This window comes from Pseudorca crassidens, chromosome 1, assembly GCF_039906515.1.
Source record: "Pseudorca crassidens isolate mPseCra1 chromosome 1, mPseCra1.hap1, whole genome shotgun sequence".
Lineage (NCBI taxonomy): Eukaryota > Metazoa > Chordata > Mammalia > Artiodactyla > Delphinidae > Pseudorca > Pseudorca crassidens.
In genome coordinates, this window is record NC_090296.1 from 66749820 (window position 1) to 66764645 (window position 14826).

The window sequence follows — 14826 nt, forward strand, 5'->3', positions numbered from 1 at the left end:
TAAAATGATTCAGGTCAAACTGACCTCACCAGATCCATAGAATCTGACAACATATACCTATAGAAGTTTGACTTAATATTCATAAACCATGAAGAAAATAAAAATATTGTTGTTCAATGTTAGCACCTCTGTTATAAACTAGAATAGCCTTCAAAAAATTTTCAGTGGCTCAAAATATGTCTAGCCACAGCTCGAAATTCCAGGTAACATTTGAGTCTTAGAAATCTGTGCAATCCTGTTTTCCTAAACATTTAAAAATTAATTTTCATCTGTATGTATACATCCAGAATAAATTTTAGATCTCCTCTCATGGGTACAGTAAAAGCTCAATAATACACTTCCCTAATAAAATTTTCATCACAATTTTAAAAACATTTTCCTATTTTATGAAAAAATATTAGTTGATTTTTACCAATAAAATGGTAAAATTAGAGGCAACTATAACTTAAAATTACACAGCTTCTTAATGTTTTATTCACAGCATTCTTCATACAGAAGAAGCTTCACTGATATTTAATTTACTGCAGCATCCTGTTGGTGAAGCACAAAATTACATTAATTATAAACGAAGAAACAAAGCACTTTTGACTTTTTAAAATTATATATATATATTTATATCCAGTTGACAAATAGCATCACAATTATTACTGTATAAAAAACTAAAAATCACATGGAAGCTAAGGCCTAAGTTCTTATTCCAATTGTTCCTTTTTGTTCCTATCTAAGAGATATTAGAAATTAAATTGCAGTACCTCAAAAAAAAAAGTCTACATTATTTACATATAGTATGGAAAATAAAAGCTGCTTTTTGGCTAAGTTAGATTGCTGCTACCTACATTATTTACATTGTAAATGTTGGAAAAAATAAGCACTACTAACAAATACCATTTCAAATGAAAATATGTTGTGCCTGGAATTTTGTTCTAAAATTAATTGTATATCCTAATAAGTGTTTGTTGAATAGAATTTGACTTCCCATAAATCTACTGAAAATTTGAGAATTCCACTACGCTTCTTTATACTGCTAATCTAGATACTGTTAAGTACAATACTGTAATAATTACAAGCACTGAAGCTTAAATGAAACGATGGCAACATGTGTGTAGATGGAATTTTATTTAAAACTGTAAAATATAATGCCTTAATGTTTACGCATAATTACGAGACTACCTAATATCTTTTCATCCTTTAAGAAGTTTCATATATGATAGTTCCCTAAACAGTGAAACCTTCCAGTAACTTACCAGAAAAAAGTTTAATCATATTATTGTTTTTAGCATTATTTTTCTAATATTTAAAAACATTATCTAAACCCTTGGCAAAAACAAACGCAATCAATTCAGTGTAACAGACTGAGCTTTAAACCGTATTTTAATTTTCAATTAACTGTAACCTATCTGTTAAGTGAACCAAAAGTAGAATTTTAAATGACCCACTATGAAGCTTTTCAAATCAATTATAGAATGCATAGAAAAGTGGAGATAAATTTTTGGGAAGGTGTAAGGTAGTAAATGTGGAAAATGGTAAATGCTAATTTCAATAACAAAAGTTGTACTAAATGCACATGAAAGTTAAATTAACACAGTATAAAAGAGAATAGCTTAAATAAACTGGGATTCACATATTACAATAGCAAAGTTATGACCAAATGAACTGAAGACATGAACAGTTCTGAAAATTCTCTTTTCAGCCTACTTCCAAAAGAAATAGTCAGGCTTTTTTCCTGTACATAGTTTTGAGCTTTGTCTATACCATATATAGTAGAAAAATAAATTCTTTAGCAACCTAGAAACAGTTTATAAAACTCTTAAAGTTTAATTTTCTTTGCCAGACATGCCGATGTTAAACTGACAGCTATAAATTAAAGCTATATAGACAATAGGTATAAGTAATATAGAACAAGTTAAGAATACTACATTTACCAGATTTTTCTTTTTTAAAATTACTGTACTTTCTTAATTCCTGTGTGCTTTGCAATAGGAATAATAGGGACTTTGTTTTCTTAGAAAAGATAATAACATGTAAGAGTATAACACAAATAAGATAATTTATAATATACATGTACTTCAACAGCAGCCTGGTTCATGTCAACATCTTGATTCTGAAGTTAAAATTAGAAGTACAATACCTAGGACATAACAGTTGGGAAAGAATATTTATTTTAGGAAAAAATGGAGTAAATCAAACTCTTAGGAGCCTCAAATCTCAAAATCATCTATTTACTACAGTACACATAAGACAACCTTAAAATTGCAGTATGAAGATTACAATGTGGACCAAAGAATTTTTTCTTTACTACACAAAATATAACCTAGCAACAAAAAAACCATTTTTTCCCTTTCTGGGAAAAAAACCGGCATGGTTTGATAATGAACAAATTTTGAATAAAGCCTAACAAAATTTACCTATGCCACTTATTCTGAAAATTTTATCCATAATTTCGTGTTCTGGTTGTAACTTCACTAAAGAAATGTTTAACCTCCAAAGCAGCAGTCATTTACAGCAAATCTGGTACCAACATCAAAGGAAAAAATTGGTTTAAAAAATGGTGCAAAAGCCACTTTGGATTTTAGTACAACATATCACAGAAAAGAATATGAATACAAGTATGCAACTTTATATATACATACTCCAAAGAGGCTGTCAGTACCCAAAGTATTTTTATTGCTATATTAGCAATGGATTTTTGGATATGTTTTTAAGGGCCACATAAAAATAGATTCAAGGGACAGATTTAAATTGAAGTCCTAGATTAAAATGTTTGGTTTAAAGAATTTTCTACAACAAATTTCATGTTTATGTATGAAAAGTTATATAACCTTATATGAAAATGTCATGAAGTATTTTCTACACTATACTAAATGTATTTCCCAAGAGGGAAAAAATTAAAATATCTAAAATATATTAGATTAAGATTACAAGACCATAATAGATCTTTTGAACATGCATCTGTTTACAGAATTAACAGTATACAAGATGTTTGTTTCATCATGGACTATAAAGAAATGAGTTGGTGACAACTATCCTTTGCACAACATTATCAACTCACTTTAGCCACAAGCATGTCCTTGGTATGTGTGTACAAGAAATATGTCCATTTACCCCCATCAGATCATCCACAGGTTTACTTAGAAGATGAAGGTGCAGAAATATGTTAAGTGTACTTTTCTTTCTTTCAAACAACATCCCAAGCATGGCATAAGTAGCCTGAAATTATAAAATACTTAACTGGGCTTTTAGTTATCTATACAGACTGATAAAAGTAAATTAAGTTGCTCAAATTAGCACACCAAATAACAAAACCAGCCATAAAGCAGGCTGGAAAGCATTAAATGTTTCATATACGTGAGTTTTTAAATCATTTAATTTCTATAGAAAAATTTTATTCACAATATAATGTGACAGAAAATGCCACAGGAATGATATACTGATTGCAATAAGGTTGCATGCAACAGCAGCTTTGTATTTTATAGCTATTTTTGTTTATAAAAATTAAACCTCTCCAGTCATGCTTATCACATGGTCTTAGATTTGTAATGTAAATGAATAAGGAATACCATATAGTTCAAAGAGAAAATGTTTCATTATTTTGAATGTGAATTATCTGTAAGAAACATGAAGTATACTACTGAACCCTGAAACATGCATGCCTAGATTTGCTTTTGTCCAATTTCAGGCTGTCTGCAATCACTTCCTACTTATATAATACCAAGAGGATCCGTCTGTAACTGTGGTTGTATCAGCTGAGGTTGCAATGGTGGTGGTAACTGAAGCGGTACCATTGGTTCCACCAACTGTCCTGGGTTTGAAGGTGGTGGAGGAGCCACAGTGTTCGCAGTTTCCACAATTTCTCCATTGTAAAAGAAAAACTGACACTGTTGAATGAATGTTTCAACAACAGATTGATGGATCTTGGTGGTAGACAGAAACTCTCGATTTTCAAAATCAGGTCTCATCAAAGTTGGCCAAAAACAGATGGATAAGTTGTCTGCTGTCATTAGGTTGACTTTATTATGCTGACTGACCCTGAAATTATGATAGGAAAAAAAAAATTAGAAACCAGTCAAAACTCATTGCAATTAAAGAATCTGAGAGCTGGATATTATTTCAGATGATTTGGTTTTACCTTTTTTAAAAATCTTAACTTCAAATTTAAAACATTTTCTTGCTTGTGCATTCCATGTTCAACTACATTCTAATAACAGAAAAAAGCAGTAAAATCCATTCCTTATGAGAACCAAAGATGGTTTTTACTTTGGAAAAACTATCATATCCTCCAACCGGGAGACTTTTCAACTTTCAAAAAACTCAAGTTTCTAGTATTCCAAAAAACAATCTTTTTAATCATTAACTACCTTGTACATCGTTACAAATTTAATTTCAATGACAACAGTTCACAGAGCAAATTCTACCTTAAAATTCTTTTGATCTGACAATAAATAATTTACAAACGACCATATGTTAACTATTTTGCATCCAGTCTTTTAAATATGTGAGCAAGCACTACTACCATTGTCTGTAATAAGCAAGAAACATAAGAAGCAAATCTTGAATTTTAACTCAAAATTATTAAATTGGGAGGAAAGTTTAGGTATTTTATCCAATCCTCTCATTCACACATGAAGAAACAGCCCAATATGCAAGGTAGCAGGAAAATTTTTTATTTGAATTTGTATATCAAAAAATTAAAAATCTAAACCAAAGGACCCACACCCCCAAACACAGGAGTTGCTCATCTGAGGTAAAATAAGTGCTCTAAAAACATGTGTTCTGTGGTAAAAGTTATTACTATTTGTTAAGAAACTAAATTAGAATATTCAGAATAAAGTCAACCTCTGTTAAAATATAGTGTATAGAGGGGCCCAGTCAGGTGTGTCTATGTGGTAGTCAAGTATAGGTTCTGAAAATACCCATAGATTTGAAAGACATGAATATGGGCATCAAATCTAATTGTTGAGTCAAAAAGTACAAAGGAAAGGTAGCAAATCAGTTAGATGAGGGTGGTCAGGGTCCTTGAAGAGGTAATGTTTGAGTTGAGCCAAGGGTGATGGGTGTTAGTAAAACAGTAGGAAGAAAGAGTAATTTAGTCAAAACAGTGGTTCTCAGATACTACAAAGCTATAGTAATCAAAACAGCGTGGTACTGGCACAAAATCAGACATATGGATCACTGGAACACAAGAGAGAGCCCAGAAACAAACCCACACACCTATGGTCAATTAATCTTTGACAAAGGAGGCAAGAATATACAATGGAGAAAAGACAGTCTCTTCAGCAAATGATGTTGGAAAAGTTGGACAGCAGTATGTAAATCAATGAAGTTAGAACACTCTCTCACATCGTATACAAAAATAAATTCGAAATGGCTTAAAAATTTAAATATAAGACATGACACCATAAAACCCCTAACAAACATAGGGAAAACATTCTCTGACATAAATCGTAGCAATGTGTTCTCAGGTCAGTCTCCTAAGGCAACAGAAATAAAAGCAAAAATAAACAACTGGGACCAAATCAAACTTATAAGCTTTTGCATAGCAAAGGAAACCATAAACAAAATGAAAAGACAACCTACGGAGAGAAAATATTTGCAAAGGATGTGACTGACAAGGGGTTAATTTCCGAATACACAAACAGCTCAGTATCAAAAAACAAACAACCTAATCAAAAAATGGGCAGAAGACCTACATAGACATTTCTCCAAAGAAGACATACAGATGGCCAAGAAGCACATGAAAAGATATTCAACATCACTAGTTATTAGAGAAATGCAAATCAAAACTATAACGAGATACCATCACAGACTGCTCAGAACGGCCACCATCAAAAAGTCTACAAATAATAAATGCTGTAGAGGCTGTGGAGAAAAGGGAACCCTCCTACACTGTTGTTGGGAATGTAAATTGGTGCAGCCACTATGGAGAACAGTATGGTGGTTTCTTAAAAAACTAAAAATAGAGTTGCCATATGATCCAGCAATCCCACTCCTGGGCATATATCCAGAAAAGATGAAAGCTCTAATTTGAAATGATATATGCACCCCAATGTTCACAGCAGCACTACTTACAATAGCTAAGACATGGAAGATATGGTGTGTATGTATGTGTATATATATAGAGAGAGAGATAGATAGATAGATAGATAGATAGATATACACACACACACACACACAATGGTATATTGCTCAGCCACAAAAAAGAATGAAATAATGCCATTTGCAGCTACATGGATGGACCTAGAGATTATCATGTTAAGCAAAGTAAGGCAGAAAGAGAAAGATAAATACCATATGATATCACTTATATGTGGAATCTAAAAAAAAAAAATGATACAAATTAACTTATTTACAAAACAGAAACAGATTCTCACAGACACAAAAAACAAACCTATGGTTACCAAAAGTGAAAGGGTGTGTGGGGCATAAATGAGGAGTTTGGGATTAACAGATAAACACTACTATATATAAAATAGATAAACAATACTGTATAGCACAGGAACTATATTCAATAGCTTTTAATAACCTATAATGGAAAAGAATCTAAAAAAAGAATATATATAACTGAATCACTTTGCTGTACACCTGAAAACTAACATGACATTGTAAATCAACCATACTTCGATAAAAAAGCAAACAAACAGATTCTCAGTGTGTATCAGAACTTCCTGGAGGGCCTGTTAAAACAGATTGATAAGTATGTCTGGGGTGGGGCCTGATAATTTGCATTCCTAACAAGTTCCCAGGTGATGCTGATGCTGCTGCTTTGAGGACTGAATTTTGAGAAAGACTGAGGCAGTCATGTTAAGATGTGATAAGGGACCAGGCACAAATTGATACTTTCGGTTAAGTCCTATTAGTTTAATACAGTGGCACTTGGTGTTGCACGGTGGAAAAGGAAAGGAGATTTAACAGAGTAAGTTAGAACTAGGCCACTTAATGATAAACAATTTAGATTTTTTTCCTTTAGGATGTAAGTGATCTTTACACAAAGAACTTTTAGAAAGATCATTCTGGCATCAGGATCAAGGGAGAATCAAGAAGAAAAATAGGCAGAGAGAGAGCTCAATGACAAACTAGAGTTTCCTAAATGAGAAATGATAAAATTTAAACTAAAGCAGTGGCAGAGGAATGAAAAGGAAAACTAATCAGGAGAAAAAACTAATTTGACACAATAACTCACTGAATATGGAAGGTGAGAGAAAATACATCCAAAGAACAGCTCCATGGATTAATTTTTGCAATCTGTCAATCACCCAATATATATTTATCATTTATTTCCTATACTGGAATGTAAAGTTCCATGAAATGTGATTATTTTATTTACTGCTATGTCTGTATAGGGTTTACAAGAGTACCTGTCACAAAAAGTACATCCATTATAATCAATAGTTGAGTGTTTGTTCTAAAATTTAAGTCTGATGATACTATTTCTCTGTTCTACTCTCTAGTGGCTCCCCATACCATTCAGAGTAACAATCATGCAATGCTTTTTTCATTGACAAAGTCTTGCTCCCCACCCCACCCCCCATAAATGTCAGCTGAACTCAACAGTGCACTTAGTGATAGACATGAAAGCAACCTCCTTGTCAGTAGAATATTTTGAGGACTAAAACTAATCAATAGGCTAAACTCTGGGTAGTACTGCCCTATCCTTCACTCTGCTCAAACCACACAGGCCTTTTTGCTGTTCCTCAACATGCCAAATATGCCTGTCATTAACTGTTGTATCACTGGAGTCAAACACAGTTAAGTGTCTTAATATAACATTGATGGTGGGCTAGCACTGTGATTCTTTGCATATGCTCTTCCCTTTGTCTCTTTTCCCTATTGTTTTTAATAAAGTCCAATTCTTGTTTCAGCACTTTAATCAGGCAATACAATAATATGTTCATATACCATCCCTACATTCCGTATTGGGTAAGGTCTCCTGTAGTGCCCTGTACACATCTGTTAAATCATGAACCACGTTGCATGGTAATTTTCAAAAGAGGAAATTCCACTAATTATACTGCAATACTATGTATGTTGGTATTTTCTCACAGACGGAGACCCCAGAGAAGAGTTACTAGAAGTGCTAATATAATTTTATGCTACATTGATAACAACAAAAAAACTTTAAACACTGCTTAATACTCTCTTTTAAGAGGTATAGACTGAAATGTATTTGTTTTGGACACTGACATTATTAGTTAAAAAAAACCAAACCTCAGTTCGTTAAAATGCTAGTAGAAAATACTGTGAAGAGTAGACTTTTGAAAAATGTAGTACAAATACTAATAATTCTATTCAGTCTCAATAACAACTTTGTGAGCTATTATTCTTCTCATTCTTATAGTTGAGAAAAATCAAGACTTAGGCAGGGTGAAGTATTTGTCCAAAGCCACAGAACTAAAAATGTTTCAAAGCCAAGCCTATTTAATTCCACAGTCTTGAGCTTTACGCTATTATACAATATTAATATTGCCTTTCATTTAAGAAATGGTGTTGGGAAGAGTATCTTTATAGAAAAAAGTATAAACTTGAAGCTTAACATATTTAAGGCTTTTGATATAGGATTAATGTCCTGCATTTCAGTCACAGTCAAGGTGGATAGTAATATGAATTCAAGTTTCTAATAAAATTTCACTATGAAGAATATCCAAACAAAACAAGCAAGATACACAAAAGAGACACAGTACAAAAGAAGAGGCAATTAAACCACTTAATAAAACTTGGATTCTAGTTATAAGATGTGTCACTTGAGCATGTGATTTCTCTCTTTAAACCTCAACCTTTCCAACTTCAAATAGGTTGATCTGGTTAATTATCTAAGTGTCATTTCATAACTAAAATTCTAAGATTCTATAGAAGAGAATTGTTAAAGAACAGCAGTGACAAAAAAAAAGTACTCACCACACTTATTATTTATATAATCATGTTAGATACTAAAAGGGTCATATACCTTTCTTTAAACAAGTTGATGAAAAATCTATTTTAAAAATACAGAAAAACTAATTTAGAGAACCAAAATTGAACTGCATGTTTAAATTAGTCTCTCTTTCTCTATTCTATGATCACCCAATTTATAAAGTTACGTGTTTGAAATCCGTAGTGCATTTTATTTGCAAAAACGAAAAATAAAAATACCTGTTTAGATGTGTTATTACATATCTGAATACATCATAGTTAACAGGATGAAATTTCTTAACAATTTCTTTCAGTGCATGAAGACGTTCTGTTTTATCCGGGATTTCTGTAAAATTAAAGTAGCGAGGAATTTGTGTGAAACACAAACATTAAAAAATATTGATAAAGCTTCCTGCTATGCTTATTGTATGAGACAATCAAGAATGTATATAAAGCATATCAGGAGAGGGAAACAAAAACAAAGAAAATGTTGTAAAGAGCCTGCTAATAAACAGACCACCATCTATTTACAATAGCCTTTTCACAAGTAAAGCTAATAACTGAAGATCAAAGTAACCTGGGGGTGGCAAAATAGGAAATGGTATATTAGTAATTTCTCTAAGCAACTTATATAACTAGATACTGATTTAGAATTAACTAATTACTTACAAATCTGTTAGGCTCTTAATATTCATGCTACAGATAGTAAGTATTTTAGGCTTTGTGGGTGAAACTACTCAACTCTGCAGTGGTACAAAAGCGGCCACAAACAATATGTAACTAGAGTGACTGTGATCCAACAGAACTTTAAAAATCTGAATTCATATAATTTTAGTATTTCATAAAATTTTCTTTTAATATTTTTTCAACCATTTAAAAATGTAAAAAAACATTCTTAGCTTGCAAGCCTTCTGAAAACTGATGGCACACTAAATTTGGCCCACAGGCCAGTTTGCCAACACCTGATTTAAAGCATTATACTTATTTATAATCCACTTAGCTTATAAAACATTGTTCTTCACAAGTAACACAAGCAGTACAAGCATTTAGCTCAGTTACTTTCCAAATTTACACAAATTATGAAACAGGATAACTGAAATGTGGCTCTGCTGTAAATGGGAGAGGACAGAGTGCCTTACTGCTCTGCTCTTCCTCATTCAGTTCATTCTTCTAAAATAACAATGGATTCCTCTGGAGGAGGCCAGTCTGCCAACCAACTCATGGTAGTACACTAAGTACTAACAAATTTCTCATTTGCCACATATTACTTCTAAATCAGCCCTCAATATTTCCTAAGTAGGGAAGTTCTGAGGCTATTGTTCATGGCCAAAACGTAAGAAAATCTAAGCTATCAATTGGACTATTTTCCTAGTTTTCGTATGAGAGAATGTATAAGGCAACTGCATCTTATGACAATATACTGAAGTGGATTTCAATGAAAAGAAAATTAACTGAGAACTTTAACAATAAGTATTATAAGTAGTCTCATGCTACAGAGCTTGAAGACTTGTAATCAAAAGGAAATATTAAAGAGAAATATTTAGAAACTACATTAAATTTAGCCATTGAGAACACAATGTGGATTAAGCACTAGGTTACCTGATACTCAAATAGACCTTTGGTCTCATTTTCCAGATAACAAATGAGTATTTGATTCATAGAAACATCTGGATGAATGATGATGCCAAGTAGGAATCAATACTGAATGAGTACCCATTTTCCTGTCTGTCTTTTTCAAAAACTGAATTAAGACATGAGGCCAAAGTTAATTTCTTTGACTTAAAAAATATTTATATACACATGTATACAGACCATACACAGGTTAATATGTTACTAAAGTACATTACAGATACATTCATTTGAAGACTTAATTTCTTTTTTTCTTTTTTTTTTTTTTTTGCAGTAGGTGGGCCTCTCACTGTTGTGGCCTCTCCCGTTGCGGAGCACAGGCTCTGGACGCGCAGGCTCAGCAGCCATGGCTCACGGGCCCAGCCGCTCCGCAGCATGTGGGATCTTCCCGGACCGGGGCACGAACCCGTGTCCCCTGCATCGGCAGGCGGACTCTCAACCACTGCGCCAGCAGGGAAGCCCAAGACTTAATTTCTTTTTCTTACAATGCCTTTGAGTTTGAATTAAAAACACAAATCTCAAACTTCTAGTATAATGATCTAACTTCTAAGAGCACCTAGTCATCTGGGAGCCTAGATAAAACTATTTATTTAAAGGGAAAGAGCTTTAATAAACAGTTCTAGAAGCTGAATTTTTATTAGCTACATATTCTAGTGCATGACTGATTTTAACACAAAGCAATCAATGTACAAACCCCACTATCATCATCCCTCTCAAAAAAAAAAGGAGGCTTTTACTTACTTGCTGCTTCCAATAGCTCTGGATGAAGAGAATATGGAATTAAAGGATCTGGTAGATCCGCAAAGAAAGCTTTAAGAGCTCCAGCTACAGCATTTACTGTTACTTCCATTGATACTAGACTGATATTATGATCTATAAGACAAAAATAAAAATTAAAACTATAATAAATTTAAATTTATTACAGGAGAAGTAAGTTAAAGGGATACTTGTAGATCCAAAGACATTTAAGTCTTCTCATGGACCACCTTTCTTCACAGGCTGATTCATCCCTTCCCCATTGTTTTAATATAATTTTGCCTGACAAACTATAGATAAGGAAAGAGAAAACCAAGTAAGAAGCATTTTCTGTGACAATAAAAAAATGCTATTAGGCTTGTCAGTATATGAGACATCTCTCTTCTTTTGAAACATTCTGTTCACATAAGCTATTTAAAAGAGGCCATAAGGAAGCAGAAAGACAAAAGATAGGAATCATTCATATAAATTCAAGTTTTGATGGATGATGGATGTTCACTAAACTTACTGTGGTAATCATTTCATGATATATATAAGTCAAATCATTATGTCGTACACCTTATACAGTACTGTATGTCAATTATTATCTCAATAAAACTGGAAGAAAAAACAAAATCACTATACCTCATGGAGTATGCTTAACTGGACATAAAAGGGGTAAAAGGCGAACACTATTTTATTGTTTCAATATACATTATTATTCTCACATCGCAGGACCACTTTTGTGTGTTTTTTCTACAATATTATACTGCAAGCTAATATAAATTGTAATCTACGGTGTAAATCTACTAGTTCCCTGGTGGAGAAATTATACTTAAAAAATTTTAATATAAAACACTTTAAACACTTATCAGTGAAGTTCTGACTTAAAAAATAAGAATGTAACATATTAAAGGTATATCATAAGGTTAATTTGCTATTAAAAAAGTAACATTTTCCTTATTATAAATACAATGAATATTTATAATAAAAAATTACTCCCATAACCAAGAGATAATCACTGTTTATACTTTAGCATGTTTCCTTTCAGCCCTTTTCTGCTCATTAAAAAAAATATATATATATATAGATAGATTTTATATTGGATTTAATTTTTAAGGCATTATCCAAGGTTAATAAAATTTCACAAGCAACTTTTAAAAACTTTTTGAGGGGGCAGGTAACATTTCATTGTAATTTCAAACTTGCAGAAAATTTGCAAGAATAATAAAAATACAAAGAACTCACATATATCCTTAACCAAGAATCACCAATCCTTACATTCTGCCCTACATAAACAATTCTAATGGCTATAAAACATTCTCCCAGATATAAAAATTTACATAATATTCTATTACTGAACATTCAGATTTATTTCATTTAAAAATATTATAAAGATGTTATGATAACAACTTTTATGTACTAAAGCTTAGGTCCTTAGGCAGGCTATATTCCTTGTAATAACAGCTACCCAGTGAACATTTAACACGGTGCCTGGCACAGAAAACTCGTTATATGCATTATCTCATTATTCCTCAGTTACTCTTATCACTCCCATTCTAGATATGAAAAAGTTGAGATTTAGAAAGGTTAACCTCCCTAGGCCACAAAGACAGTAAGTGGCAGAACCAGAAAACAAAACCAGAAACTCTAATTCAAAAGGCCCTGGTACTGACGACTACTCTTCCTTCATTACCTGAAGTGAAATTGTACCAATTTGCTAAAGTCTAAGCAGTTCTTCTAACAATTTTTTTTAAATGAAATACCATGCAATAATGTATGGTATTTGAAATATCATGCAATAATGAAATACCAGTCTTTCAAAGCAAGGCACACACACAAACACCCCACCCACCACTCAACTTTACCATTTACCACTCAACATTTTACCATTTCAACACATATAATCTTCATTATTTTATACAGCTATCTAGTATTCTACTTGTCAACAGGATTGGTCCCCCTACCTTTAAAACAAAATACAAACAATGCTGCAATAAATATCTTGGTATGCTTACACAAAGACTTTTGTAACATAAGTATTTACAAATAGAATTTCTCCAACAAAGCTACCTGAAGCACCCATAACCAACAGCATACAACATACCTGCTTGCCTACACTCTACCAACAATCCTTTCCACTCACATAATAAAATAAATACAACCTTTTTGTTTTAATTTTTATTTCTTTATAACTGACAGAGGTTGAGCATATTTTCATATATTTGTTGGTTGCTTTCTTCTGATATGAATTGCTTAATCTAGCAAAGAAATTCCACAGCCACACCAAGTTTACAGTTTGTCCCCTGATTCTGTTTGCTTTATACACTATTTCATACAGAAGTTTTACATTTTTAGGCAGTCTAGTTTATCATCTTGTTCATGCTTTCTAGGTTTCATGTCAAGTTTAGGCCTCTCCCTACTCCAAGATTATAAATATATTCACTCGTTTTTCTCCCTAGAACTTAGTTTTCATTTTTTGCATTTAAACCTTTGATCTCATACAGATTTCCTTTAATATGAGTAGGAAATTCAGCTTTTTGAAACTTCCTAATGGTTAGTTGGCCCAGTATCATGAAGGAAAAAAAAAACCTTTTAAATCACAACTTTAAATAGGTGCAATCTGTGATATACAAAGATGATGATGCATCATAACTCAATTTATTGCTTCTCTAATTCTGGTAATGGATTTATAGCTCTCCCATTTGTTGACTGTGGTATCTGTTCCATTAAATACTTCCAATACTACTTCAAAACTTTCTCCCCTAAACATCCATATTCTTAGGAGGTTTTCATATGAAATTTCAATGAGGGAAATAATAAAACAATGATTTTATTTTATCTTCTATAATTATCTTACCTTGATCAAATATATATATAAATATATCTATAATTATCTTCTTACCTTGATCAAACTGCTTCTGAATATTGTCTTGATCAGTTTTGTTCCCACTAACACGGTACAGTCCTTCAGTACATAATCCTAAAAGAATAAAGAAATAAATAGACTTTTACACATGAATATATAGCTATAACAAAGAATTTACTTAACCTTATGTACATCTTAGTGACTTAGAAAATATGGTGGTAAAATATTTTTAAGAATAAAATATTCTTGAGCATTTCATTTAAAGTAAGTTCTTAATGGACTACCTTAATTTTAAACCATTTAGCCTACCCAGTTCCATGTAAAATAAGATACATTTCTTCCTAGTCCACTAAACACAGCTAAAATTCCTAAGTGCAATATATTAAAAACGTCAAAAGACTCTGAAAGGTGGAGAGAAAGTGAATTTGAATAGCAACCACAGAATTTGAAGAACAACAACACAGTGAGTTTCCTGGGTTTTCCTTTTGCTTCTTACGTATCTTAGACCAGGCAACAGAGAAGCCTGCAACCCAGAAGTACCAATGAGCACAGGCAAAAAAATAAAAATAAAAACAAAACACCACTCAGAAAACCAACAAGAAAAGCCAGTTCTCTCTAATGAAAGGATTGGGAAAGGTGCAGACTAGGAAGCAAAAACATTTTTTACTGTTACTGCCCTACTACAGCCAAACACCATGGAATCCACTCCT

The 14826-nt window shown here is 32.3% G+C and overlaps 1 protein-coding gene across 4 annotated transcripts in view; it reads right to left on the reverse strand.

Annotated features, from left to right (window-relative positions):
* Positions 1–1097: 1097 nt before the first annotated feature.
* Positions 1098–14826, reverse strand: part of ARHGAP5 (Rho GTPase activating protein 5) — a 73059-nt gene continuing 59330 nt past the window's right edge. For all 4 annotated transcript variants that reach the window (XM_067738006.1, XM_067737996.1, XM_067738015.1 and 1 more), the window contains exons 4-7: positions 14153–14230; positions 11254–11385; positions 9124–9229; positions 1098–4026 (exon numbers count right to left, since the gene is read on the reverse strand). In XM_067738006.1, the coding sequence (XP_067594107.1) occupies positions 3699–4026; positions 9124–9229; positions 11254–11385; positions 14153–14230 (644 nt within the window). In that variant the 3' untranslated portion in view covers positions 1098–3698. The remainder of the gene's footprint in view (positions 4027–9123; positions 9230–11253; positions 11386–14152; positions 14231–14826) is intronic.